Source organism: Sebastes umbrosus, chromosome 11 (assembly GCF_015220745.1).
Source record: "Sebastes umbrosus isolate fSebUmb1 chromosome 11, fSebUmb1.pri, whole genome shotgun sequence".
Classification (NCBI taxonomy): domain Eukaryota; kingdom Metazoa; phylum Chordata; class Actinopteri; order Perciformes; family Sebastidae; genus Sebastes; species Sebastes umbrosus.
Genome location: NC_051279.1, coordinates 21,147,955 through 21,161,967, shown reverse-complemented (window position 1 = coordinate 21,161,967; position 14,013 = coordinate 21,147,955). Strand labels below are relative to the sequence as shown.

At 40.4% G+C, this 14,013-nt stretch overlaps 1 protein-coding gene across 1 annotated transcript in view; it reads right to left on the bottom strand.

The window, feature by feature from the left end:
- The window catches only part of lars2 (leucyl-tRNA synthetase 2, mitochondrial), a 41,973-nt gene that overhangs the window by 20,647 nt on the left and 7,313 nt on the right, over positions 1-14,013 (bottom strand). Inside the window, exons 3-7 of the mRNA XM_037785435.1 lie at positions 11,656-11,787; positions 2,630-2,721; positions 2,482-2,542; positions 2,303-2,392; positions 1,815-1,958 (exon numbers count right to left, since the gene is read on the bottom strand). Of these exons, the coding sequence (XP_037641363.1) occupies positions 1,815-1,958; positions 2,303-2,392; positions 2,482-2,542; positions 2,630-2,721; positions 11,656-11,787 (519 nt within the window). The remainder of the gene's footprint in view (positions 1-1,814; positions 1,959-2,302; positions 2,393-2,481; positions 2,543-2,629; positions 2,722-11,655; positions 11,788-14,013) is intronic.

Sequence of the window (14,013 nt, the reverse complement as noted above, 5' to 3'; positions counted from 1 at the left end):
TCTTTCCTTCCTTTCCTTCCCACTTCTCTATTCGTCAGAGAAAATTGCAGGAACACATGGTCACAGTGGGCTGCTTCCACCTCCTCTCACACCTCTGACACGGGCAAGCATGGGCGACTTCAGCGCCGCGGCGAGAACCGGGCGACGCCTGACTGTTGACGTGTTAATCAAAACGAGAAAACTGGCGAAGGAATTAACGACGAACTAGTGTTTTTGCATGTTTTAACCCATTTGTAAGAAATCACATGTATATTTATTATTGTGGACCATTTTTTAAAGCATAGAGGAAGTTTTTTAAATTGATTTCACACCTACCAGGCAGGCTTCGGTTTCTATTTTATTTCAGTACGGTATGAAAATCCACATGCACAAACTTGCTTATGCTGTACCTTTCTCTGCCTTTCCTTTTCATGGCATCAGTTTGACTTGAAACACACAGAGCTGAAACAATTAGTCAACGAATCGATTAGTCGATCGACTAATAATTTGCAACTATTTTGATATTCAAATAATTTTTTACAAGCAGAAATGTCAATCTTTCTCTGGTTTTAGCTTCTCAATTATGCTACTTTTCTGTGTTTTATATCCCTGTAAACTGAATGTCTTTGGGTTTTGGACTGTCGGTCGGACAAAACAAGACATTTGAGAATATCACCTTGGGCTTTAGGAAATTGTGATGAGCATTTTTTAAGGCAGATGCTATTAGCACCCAGGTAGTCCGTAGCCAACAATGTTATTTGCACCTGGGCACACATTAGATACTGTATGTGTATATGTACTGTATGTATATTTTTTCATAAACCTAACCAAGTACTTTTGTTGCCTAAACTTAACCATGTAGTTGTGATGCCTAAACCTAACCAAACTGCGACTGAAAACTGAAAATAATCATTTAAAAAACAGAAAATAATAAGTCAACTAAGTGAAAAATTCGCTTCTCACGGGATTCGAACCCCGGTCTTCTGAGTTTGACCCATTCACCCACCACAACCTGCTCCTTGCTTGTACTTTTACTACTAATATTACCGGGTGTAAATGGCCGAATAGCTGCTGTGTGATTATTCTCAACCGGGTGCAAATAGACATTCCGTTTTTAAAATTTTCTGCAAGTTCCCTGACCAAACTTCTCGGATAAAAAATAGACAGATTTATCGATAATCAAAATAATCTTTAGTCGCAGCCCAAAAAAAGAAAGAAATATGACACTCACACAATTCTACCAAAATGTTTCTCAACTTAGAAAAGGATTAACTCTAGCTTAAATATTCCCTGTCTGCAAGTCAAGGGTGCCAAACTAGTTAAGTGCTTTCCACATCCACATCAAATGAAAGCACTTTTCTCCTCGAGGACCGCTCGGTGCAGTGTGTGTATTAGCATACCGTACCTACATGTCTAACAATGCACGTGCATGTTCTGCATGTATAATGCATAAAACCGTCTCTCCTGTTGGTGATTCATGTATCACAAGTCCACGGGAGGTGATTTTGCCCTGCAGCAGGCCTGTGCTGTGGAGAAAAGGTGGAGGCTTCTCATCAGCCGGACAGGCCGCCTGGTGGCATTACCCCGACTCCACTGGTCTCTCTCTACTTGGTCGGGAGACGCTACAAACGACGGAGTCCAGGGGTCTGATTGCAGAATGAGAGAGGCAGCGTTGCAGCTGCTGCTGCTGAAGTGTCAGCCATGATTGTTATCAGAGGGGTCCGCTGCTCATTTTGGCCCACATGAAGCTGCTGGCCAGCCATTCAGACCAGCCACTTATCACGTACACACACATATACACGGCTCACACACACACACATATAGCAAAGCCGAACCTTGGCATAGTTTGTAGTCTTGATGAACCATTGTGTGAGCAGCTTCTGCTCCACCAGGGCGCCAGACCTCCAGGAGCGACCATTTTCATCCACCTGCTCATCAGCCAGCACGGTCTGATCAACAGGGTCCCAGTTCACCACGGCCTGGATAACACACACACACACACACACACACACACACACACACACACACACACACACACAAATGTAAATGAACACACACACGCAGTTAAAAAGAAAAAAGCAGAGCTTAGGAAGTAGCTTGGATTTAATAGACAGACCAAAGGCTTATTTCAAGGTCGTTTCATTTCATTAAACATAATCAAAGGGCTTCTCCTCTTTTCACTTCATTCATTTTCTTCCAAGAGTAACGGGTGAGCTGCCTCAATCATTTCTGTAACTGTCAGCAACCTCGAACCTAAACCAATCATATTACTCCTTTCAAAAGAAAACCAGGATAAGCACTTTAATCCAAAGGCCGTTCCTACCTCTTTCTGATATGCCAATCCTGCTTCAAAGAGCTTGATGAACAGATACTGCGTCCACCTGTAGTAGTCTGGAAGGCAAGTGGTCACTTCCTGTTAGGAAAAGCCAGTCATGTCAGCACTGTGTGGTGTGACGCAACACAAGAGCAAAACCAGACCTGAAAGCGTCAGTTCCAACTCACCCTGTCCCAGTTGAAGCAAAGGCCGAGGCTGTCCAGCTGCTCTCGCATGGACTGGATGTTACTGAGGAGACGGCACAGAGCAGCAACGTCAAGGTGATGTATGTGTAACAATGAACGCTCATAAGAACAGATGTGATGTTTCAGGTACCTTTTAGTCCACTCCTCAGGGTCGAGACCTCTCTCAATGGCTGCATTTTCAGCTGGAAGTCCAAAAGCATCCCAGCCCATCGGATTCAGCACCTGTGGACGCAGTTAGGAGTATTAGCATTAGTGGTGAAATCATCCGTGTAAACAACAGTTTTGATAATTGATCAATTTCAAGTCATTTAGCATGCAAATAATAACAAACATTCTCCGTTTTCAGCTTCTTAAATGTGAACATTTGCTGTTTTTTTATCATTGCAAATTAAACATGTTGACCAAAAAGGCATTTTGTGATCGTTATCACTTATTTATATACATTATAGTCTAAATCTGGTGTTTCACAAATTTATTTTCTGGAAAGCCCACTTTTTAAAAAAAAACAAAAAACATTGTGACCCAATTCACAATAGGCCTTATCTATAAATCGTGAGAAGAGCGAATCTGTGCGTAAATGAACGTTCCTGACCGTTTTTACTGCCATTTCTTTCCATCATCTGACTAGATATACCAGCCATTTCGAAGAGATATACGTTTACATACCAAGTGCTTGGGAATGACTGGATTAAATTATCAAATGGAAAAATAATCGACAAATTAACCCTGTATCAAATCCATTTGAAGTTTACAACCATGTTTATTGGACAGTCTACACACATCTTTAAGACATATGAAAACACTAAATAATAATTTGTGTCTGAAAAAGTTCAATTACCGTGTTAAATATTCTTAAAATTATATCTACTCCTTCAGAATCTGTGAATGTGCAAATATTTTTCTTTTCAGAAGTTTATCTACTGGACACAAGATGTCTCCTGCTTCATTGAAAAGTCAGCTCTCGGTGTGTATACACTTCTTGCAGTCATTCCCAAAGACTGGGTCGGGACCCACAGGTGGGTCGCAGGAAATTTCATTTGGGTCGTCAAATAAATTTGCAGAATTTCTTCCATCGTCTCTTACAGATTTATATCTGCAGTACACCTTTGAGCCACATGAATGAGCCTGAATGTTTGTATTGTTCTGATAATTGTAGCCTTCTTATAACATTGAATCTAATACGAAAGGCGAGCGTTCATTCTGTTTGTTTTACTGATGAGAGGAACGAAACGAGAGCCTGTTAACTCCACCTAAACGCATTTATTTGGTCTCATTCATAAAGTATTTTACACGTGTATATGTTTTCATTCACATATGCACAAAACAAAGTGGTGATTTATCAAACGTATATCTTTTCTAAATAGCTGGTTTACATATTCAAGATAATATATGTGATATGGAAACGGCGGTAAAACTGTCAGGAACGTTCTCGCAAAAATAGATGAGGCCTATTGTGAATTGGGTCGCAATGGTTTGTCATTTCTAAAAAGTGAGTCGCCAAAAAAAAAATGTTTGGGAATCACTGGCCTATTGGACCATGACTTGCTGCCAAACTAGTTATGTCACTAAATCATGCTCATACATACACGTATTAAACTTTAGATTTAAGGTGAGCACAGAGAAACTGCAGATGGATGTGAAAACAGCCTTCTAGCGTCAACAAGCACATACAGCACATTCAGCACATCGTTCTGCACAGTGAAGGTCAAACATCCAGGAGAAATAACAGTAAGCAAAACACATTTTTGAGTTAAGTAACACAGAATGGCCACTTACTTTAGTACATATGTGATGATTTATGCAAACAGTTAACAGTAAAATGTCTTTTTAGGAGGTAATTTATTCTGCGAAACAGCACTGGGTTCCCCTAAATGCAGCACATGTTGACTCCTATATGATAATGCCTCCTCTGTGATCTCAACTCCATTATACATAATGGTTAATGCATGCAGACGAAGTACAATTTTCATGTAATTGCAGCTGTTATAATGTAAAAATGGAAAGCGAGGTTAAGCTCAGAATGGAAGATCAGGATGTGACAGCTTCATACTTGCAAGCCTGATGCAAATTACTCAGTAAGCCGTATTACGCACAATTCCCTAAACAACGTCACTTTCCCTCTTTGTCTGCTTTCTCCCTCTATCCTTCTGTACTTTGTATCCACACCGCCACCTAGCATACACCCTCCTTAACATAAATCCTTGTCGACTCGAGACGACGTCTCTTTCACTCATCTCTTTTTCCCTTCAGCGGTGCTTCTCTGCTCGCCGAGAGAGAAACGAGATGAAAGCACAGGAGTGGAAGGCGTGAGTAAAGTAGAGGAGAAGCAGAGTGACAAGGAGTTGAGGACTGGAGAGGATCATCGCGCGGACTCTAACGGCTCTGATGTTACAGACGAATTGGTATCCTTGGTAACTGCCTCATTTGTAAAGCCGAGTGCTGGATGGTATTAGGCTAAGAGCGCTCTGCACAGCAGACCACTGTGACTGCTCAGGAGGAATACAGGCACAGTGAGAGCCAAAGATAGCCCATGTGAATAACAAAGGGGAAACAAACATGCACCTCATTAGGATAGATACCCTACTACGCTGTTTATTCAGTGTAAATACTCCATTTAAATGAGACAGTATTCATGAGGGGATGTTACAGGCAGCGGGCTGTGATGGACAGGCTGCGTTAGTGAGCTCAATTCTCAAAGTTCAAAGACAGCAGCGGAGGCAAATTATCTTTTTCACTGCTGATAGCTTCAGCTCCACTTATCCTTATGTCCACACAAAGGTACTAGTGAATGCTAGTCCGACTCTTCTTCACCAACCTGTCATCGTGGCTCACAGTACATTTCAGAGCTTGAGTGACAACAGGCAGTTGGAAGATGGACGTGGGAGGCAGGGTAGGCACATTTTATGACAATCTGTCCCCTGTAATGTGCAGCGAGTCAGTGCCAAAAGCTGAGACAGATACATGAATCCGCAGCTCCACGCTGACGACACCAGGGGCAGCGAGTGTTTGGTGACTGATTTTGTGAATGTGAGGCCACTCGGCTACATGCAAAGTGTCCACCCACGCAGTTCCAGCTAGAAGCTTCAGTCCATCTGCGGCAGCTTTTGAAATGCAACTCCAGCATTAGTCTTGTTTTCTCATCATGCTAATCGCCTCTAACCAGACTCTGGTAATTGATTCAATATTCAACTGTTATGTTGTTAAGTTGCACAATTTTCCGCAGGAGCCCGTGATGTGCACAGGCAACTACGGAGCAAAGGACAAGAAGAGCATGACTTCAATTTGTTTTCATTTACATCTATAAAGGTTTATTTCACCCAAATACTAAGTATGTTTTTTATTTACTGTAGCTTTAGTGGTATCTATCCATGCAGATAGTTTTGGTTTAAAGGAATAGTTCAACATTTTGGGAAACACACTTTTTGAGTTTGATAAAAATATGATTCCACTCTCATGTCTGTACGGTAAATATGTAGCTACCAGCCAGCAGTTGAAGACTGGAAACAGGGAGAAACAGCTAGCCTGACTCTGCTGGACTATTTATTGGCTGGACACAGTACCCTTTGGTTTTTGTACCGATTAAACAAACCAATTATAAAGTGTTATTAGTCAGCTTTAGAGCTGCTGGTAGGCAGATTAGGTTACCTTTGGACAGAGCCAAGCCAGATGCTGCCTAGAGGGAGAACGCTGTCGACAGCAGCTGCTCACAGGCTGCAATGTTGTGCTATTGGGGCAAGCTGGCACCATCATTTACGTCCACTAAAAGGGCTTGTTTTTGCCATGACAGGCTCTGATTGTTATTATAAGTGTCTGATATTATGGAGAGAGTCTCGCTCGAAGAGAAGTCTAGTTCTGAAATCTGGCGAGGTGACGTGTTGCCAGAAGACAACTGTGGAATAGTGTGATACATCCATGGTGGAAACGTGAGTGGCAGCTGGGCAGAGTTTGTTGTGTTGGAGTACAGAAAGCGTAGCTTACTGTTATGTAAAAGATTTTCAATGTCATGGCTGAATATTTAGATGATTTCCACAATGTGGATGAAGTCTTTGAATTTGACGGCTGGCTGTATTTATTTGAGCCAGAGTATACTGATATTCCGATTTCACAACGAGACTTGGACACAATGACAAACAGACCGGATCAAGCGAAAGGTAAGAAAAATATTTTATTTCTCTGTACGGTCTTTTCCATAATGTTGTCAGACACTTATAATAACAATCTGAGCCTGTCAGTGGCAAAAACAAGCACTTTTAGTGAACAGTGTGGTACATTGACGCTGCTCACTTCGTTTCGCGGCTGCTGGTTTGAACGTCATCACTCAATACTGGACCAATTTCAGAAATTGTTGTCCCCATTGATCACTTAATCACACAAAACATGGGAAAAATACTGAATTTACCCATTAACTCACAGCAAGAAAGCGACTAAGCGTATTTCCCAACACATCAAACAATTTCTTTAAATATCTCTGAGGCTTCTGCCTCCACCCCAAAACAATGAAGGTAAATGGGATTTAGTTTGTCCTTTTCACAACACATTAACAACATGACTTTCGAGAATCATCAGAGTACCCATTAACCTGAATAATCCACAGGCCAAATTGTCATCAGCTTTCACCGGTACTTCTTCACAACAAAAAAGAAGAACTTCAGTACACTGTGTGCTGTAGACACTTACAGCGTTTGGACTACTTGTTCAGTAGAAAGTAGTCCTTTCCATATTTTACAGCAATCCAATTACAGAAATGCATATTCTAGCAGTGAATTAATAAAAAACTCCATCATTACTCCATTGATGAGATTTTGTTCACAATCTGTTGATATAATGTAGAACAACGGGAACATTGAGTCTGGGTAAAAAATTATTATATTTTCTGATTTTAAAAAAGCAGAGTTTCACACATGAATTACCCCGTAAAAGCCCAGAAAATTGCTCTAGGGTGTGACAATCGACAGAGTGTACCTTCCTTAATTAACTAGTGAATAGAGTAGACGGTGTGCGTACGGCGGAACGAGGTTCGCTTTCTGACAGATGCTGAGAGAAAGTACACTCCTGGGCAGGAAGGAGTTGCCAGTCATGTGAAACCATGTTTCTGTTCGGGGGAGAGACCAGACGGAAGCAGGAGGGAAAATCCACCAGGAAAAGAAAAGGTTTGTCATATGCCAGCTTCTCGTCAGGGTAAGGATAGGGATGGATGGTGTGAGGACAAGAACTAACCGCAGAACTGAGGTTGTCACCGTCATGTCAGAAGGTTTGTGTGACTGCAGCAACAAGATCCGTCTGACAGAAACAGCTTCATCAACAGCAGCCGTTTACTGGACTCAAACAGAGCGCTGAATATCGACTGCAACGCTTTGATTTGAAACAGAGTCGAGTATGGATTTTACCTTTACCTAAACGCTATCGCAGCAGGTTTAAATTGGCAATTTACAAGAACTACAACTCACTTTTAAGCTGACTTCGTAGCTCTGTATTTATCTGAGTTTATTTTGAAAAAGTTAAATAAAGTGTCATGAATATGTTTTAGCTCACAGAGGATCAATCATTCAGTTTGAGTAAAAACACCCAAAAACCACCCGATTCGACTGTTATCAGGCCATTAAACAGGCGTTATCAGTCGCAATAAGCACCATTGATGGCCATTAGGGGCCTACTACACCTACTAAGTGAAACACGTTGTAAAACTTAATGAAACGTCACGTTTTAAACACGAGCAAAAAGGCTTCTTTAGGTTTAGGCAAAAAAAAACGACAACTTCAAAATTATATAAATACATTTTTAATAAATGAAATAGCCAGCTTTATAAAAACAATTATGGAAAATGAGCCAAAAAGTAAGTAGAATAATCAAGTTACAACTTACACAATTAATTTCTACTAAAGCAAAGTACACAAGGTGCAAATGTGCACTGTATTGGCAGGAAATCTATACAATACAGTAAAAATCAAGCACAGAGAATCTAATTACATGCTCCAAGGACAGTGTAAACTTTGGTCATGTAATTGGAAGATAGTGGAGCCAAGAGGTATTGTTATGCTGCTAATGGGACTTATGTTCTGCTTGAACAGTGTACATAATATGGTGTACTAGCTATAGCATTAATATGAGTAAGGAGGTATACAGCTTCACAGTTCAGTGCGAGTGTAAACAGAGGCTTTAGCAGTGTAAACAGAGTTGATATTAACCCTCTGAGATCCACAATAGACCCGTTTCTGTCTTTTTTAGGTCTTTAGGGAGAGATAGCAGGTCAGCAGTAGATGTCACATAGAAGTGGTGTACATCATCTGAAAGCTGGGAACCTGAAGATCAATTTGCTCACAGCTCAGCACTGTGTCAAGTTGTTCTAGTCATAAATCAGAAATAAATTTGAATGAATAAATAAATAAATAAATAAACTAATTAACTCATTAAAATACATTTTAAAAGTGTATAAGGGTTTAGAACATTATGATCGAAGTATATGGTAACCAATCTCATGCTCTATTATGTCTCATAAGTTGTTGCATACATTTTTGGGTTGATAAACATTTATCACCCAGATTTTGTGTTAAATTTAACCATTTTTTACCACTCGAGAATTGAAAAAAATGATCAATAATCCCTCCAAAATACCACATTAAGACACCAAGACCTTGAGGAAACACCATAGAAAAAGCCATGCTGTGATTTGGTGTCAAAAACTTTTGACATTTCAAGATTTCTGCAAGAACTGCATTTTCAGCAATTGGATGGTGAGCACTTCTGTTCTGGAAACTGTTCAGAAACCCCAATATTGTCTATCTACCTAGGAAAGCCATCCACCCTCTGAATGCTCTAGGTCTCTAGTTTGTGGCTGTAAAGTTTCATGAGGCTGTGATTATCCTAGAGGTCACCACAGGTCTTTTTTTAAATGGCTCCTATGAGGGCTAACATCATCACACATGAATATCATGGGGCTCATTATTGGATCCACAAGAGTCTCAGCTTTACAGTGATACCCAATTTATGTAATTCCAAGACTGTTTAGGGACCCCAGTATGCAGAAATATTCAAATACAATATTTTAGAATAGGCGGAAATAACGCATTTATACTGCATTCAAAAAAGGACATGGTTTTTGCCCCAAACTGCATGTGATTATCATAAAGTGGGAATGTCTGTAATACTTGTGGGTAGAACCCTTTTTCAGTCACATATCTTGAGGTGAGAGGTCAAGAGACCCCTGTGAACATGGCCATGCCAGATTTTCCTCACCAAAATTTAGCCTAACTTTGGAGCGTTGGAGAACCTCCTTCCCGACAAACTAGCATGACATCATTCATCCTTAGGTTTTCTAATTTCATATGATGTCTGTACCTTCACTCTAGCTCTAACACTGAAGCTGCTACAGCCTCTGAAAGACAGTAAAGTCGGCCTGAATCACGGGTTGATATTCTTCATAAACTGTTGTATACATGGAGTGATGTAGAGCAGGAATAAACACATCAGATTGTGCAGCAAAACATCCTTCAGCATGAATATACTGTAAGATACCAGATAGTCAATATTGTATAACGTTAGAGCTCTCCATTATCTCTTAATGAAACACTAACTGTTCCAGTACAGAATGGTTGTTCACCAGTAATATCATGGGAACAGACAAAATCTAATCATTTCCAAATCATTTAAACCCAGACAGGAAAGCAGATGTCTCATAATTATGGCAGTTTGCTACAATTAAATATGCTCCTCAAAGTGCCTCTGAGTCAGTGCATTATACTGGATGTCTGAATGAAAACAAGGAGCCACAGAAAAGGACTTATGGTGACGGGAAGATAACGAACAACAAAGCAAACCCAGGCAAAACTTAAAAGATAAAAGCTTTGAGTCATAATTGGCTTGTTCTTAAAAGGGTAGGCACCTATTGTGAGAAGTTATAGATTTGTGACTAGACACAACTCTTTGCTTAATTTAAAAACTTGAAATATAACTCTTCAACTTGTGATATAACTGGTTAAAAAGCTCCACAGACAATTGAATCTGTAATATCTGTCAGTTCTTACAGCCAAATAAGGTGCAAGCTCCATTTTTTAGCATCTGATTGCTCCAGAAGATCTTTCACTTTACCAACCCCTTGAATTTTCATATTATATTACAGTATTATCATACATTCGACATTTTGTTTTCTTTCTAGTTTAGGAAAGGAGGTATTATGGTAGGGAACCTATGAAGCAGTGTTTAAGTACTTGAGACCGGTTTCAAGACCACTTTTTGAAGGTCTCGGAATCGACCGCATTTTTACTCGGTCTTGCCTCGGTCTCAAACAAAGAGGACTAGGGATTTTATTTCAATACCGGTCAAGACTCCGGGAATAACACTAAATTGCCTGTGCATTGTCTGATTTAATAGTTAGTAGTTGTTGTCTGTGTTTTCATGTGAATGTGGATCTTTCAGATCAAGTTGAGGAGTGACTCAGTGGTTTGCATGATCCACACTTTATCGTGTGTCAGGCAGTGTGGGTCTTGCCCTGCCTTGGTCTTGGTCTTGATTTGGTCTCAATCCCTCAAAGTCTTGGCCTTGTCTCAGTCACGATACACTCTGGTCTGTTTTGTCTATTCATCGTCCCCAACCTCCACACCTTATGGAGTTCCATGCTGTCTATACTACAGCGCCTTACTTCCGCTTCTGCTCATGCCATAATTAGAGGTCGCTGTTGTGTTCTTTTATACTTTTTACTCTTTTTGTGATCGACCATGTGAATAGATGATAAAACCTTCTAGTGGGTTTAGTAGGCCCCTATTGACCTACATCTATGGTGCTTTTAGCGACCGATAATGGCTATTAAATAGCCGGACAACAGTCTAATCGGCTGCCCAATAAGCCATGACAGTGTGACGGTGAGCCAGCAGCATGCACAATACCAGGACCCTGAAACTGAAGCAGCTAAATGGAATTCAGCCATCAATCATTTCATCATTTACACAGATGCTTTTCCTACTGTGACATGTCAAAATGTCTTCCATCAAAAAGGCCTTGTGTACTAACTCGTGTACTTTCCTTTCTCAGCACTGAAGTTAAAATAAACACCTTCTATAGGCTTACTTTACGTATGATGCCAGTGCAGAGTGTGTTGACCTTGCTTGTTTCAGGGAGGATAGTAGGAAACGATAAAAACACATTTACTGAAAGCAGACCTACCTGATGGCCTCTCATTCTCTGGAAGTGGCCGATGGTGTCACTGATGGTATACACTCGCACGTGGCCCATGTGCAGTCGCCCCGACGGGTACGGAAACATTGAGAGGACATAAAACTTCTTCCTGTTGGAACTCTGGGAAAACAAAATAATGTACATAGGTGTGAAAATCTCATGGGATGTGTGAAACTTTGATTTTAATCCTGAAAGATTACAATAACAGTGCAGGATTTCTTTTTTCTCCATCATCAGTCTGGTTTTTGAATGAATCTCGTATAAAAGACGCTGCGTTAACGTGACGAGGTCGGGACAGGACTAATAACTCATCACATACAGAGCGGGAGTATGTTACTGTACTCTACGAGGCTCTATACCAGCGACTGATTATAGTGTCAGAACACGGCAGCGCTGATTATGGATGGTTTACAGTCACAACACTGTTACCACGGCAACACACTAAGTACTGGTTATACCCAGCTATACATGATTACAGGAAACCTGAGTCATGAATTTTTCAATAAATTAATTAGGGAGCAGGGCTGTCAGGAATGCACTTAATCACTGTCAGCCTGTCCCAGACCGCTGCACGGTCGGACCATTAGGATATATAATCAGCCGGAGCTCCGGGACTGAGATGAGCTGCAAGCGCCAGCGCCAGTAATAGCTGGGAATCATGTGGAAGGACCATTAATGACCCATTAATGAATTAATCTTAAAGAACAGGCTAATGGTGTTCCCAATGTATACATATACAGATTTTTAGATATTTATTTTCACTCATTCAACGGTACTGACAGCTGTTTATACAGTACGAGTACACAAGACTCAGAGTACATTTACATGCACATTCAACACGTTCTCATCCCAACTCGTCATATACTGACGCTCTGTCAGAACCCTCAGCGTCACTTTTCGGTTGCAGTAGTAAACACGTGCTTAATGTTGAGAATTAAACCAAAACACTTGCTTAGGTTTAGGCAACAAAACCACTGAGTTAGGTTTAGGAAAAAAAAAACATGGTTGGGCTTAAAACTACTACGTTTGGATGTTTGGACGTTGTGAACACGGGATATGAACGAACAGCTGATTGTAACGTGAAAGTTGTTTGTTGTTCCCAATGTACGGACTGAATTGGGAAAGAAAGCTTTTAAGTTTTCGGCACCTACTGCTTGGAATAATTTACAATCTGATCTTCAACTTCAAAACTTAGTTACCTTGAATGAGTTTAAGGCTCTGGTGAAATCGCTGCAGTCCAGGTTGTCTGTGTGCAAGTGTTTTGTATGAGCAAGTTTTAATGTTGTTAATTTATGTGTTGTCTGTTACTTTCACTAAAACTGTCTTGCTGCTATCTTGGCCAGGTCTCCCTCATAAAAGAGATCTTTGATCTCAATGGGACTAACCTGGTTAAATAAAGGACAATAATAATAATAATGAGTTATAAGTGAAACGCACGGGACACGAACAGCGGTCTCCTGGATGAAAGCCTTGTGTTTGTTGGACCCATCCACTTCCCCTCCCGCCCGCCCTGTGTGTCTCTTTCACTCTTTAAAATACATCACCACAGCACTTTCTCTGAGTGTTTACTGTTGCCGTGGATGGGTTTACACTGTAGTTAATGGTATTTGACGCCCTGGGAATGAGAACGGGCTGGCACATTAGGAACCTGGTTTTAATAGGGGTGTAAGAACATATCGATGCACTTGAGTATCGCAATCTTTTGTCTTGTTATACTGTATCAATTCTCAAACACATTATCTATTTATAATTAACAGTTTAAAAAATATTTAGTCAGTATATACAGTATACAGTATGTATGTAACACTGTCTGTTTTTTTATTTACTTAATTTGTTTACATAAAGAATGCTGCAAGCACCTTTATTTTTATTTTATACAGATACAGGTTAATTCCTTCGCTCAGATGGCACAAAAAGCACTGCTATGATGTTGGATGTTACAGGAACTGTGATAAATGCCCCCTGCTCTAATTGCATAAAAAAAGTAAACTTGGATTTTATGCATATGGTGCATTCTTTATACTATGACAGTTTTCCTAAAATTAGATTAAAAAAATCTCAATATATTGCCTTGCTTACTGTATCACAATATATCACAATGTTTCCCCTGTATCACGATAGGTATCATATCACAAGATTCTTGCCACCACACAGCCCTATGTATTAATCATATTTGGGGCTGTGATGTTCACACTGAACCTGAGACACCTGATTATTCATATCCCTGTATACACGATCATAACAGTATCCAGGTTTCTGATCGTCTGCATGCAGGTGTGTCTTGATTCCTTAACATGTCAGCCACTCGTTTCTGTACCGAACAGTTGAGGATGATTTGGTCCCTGG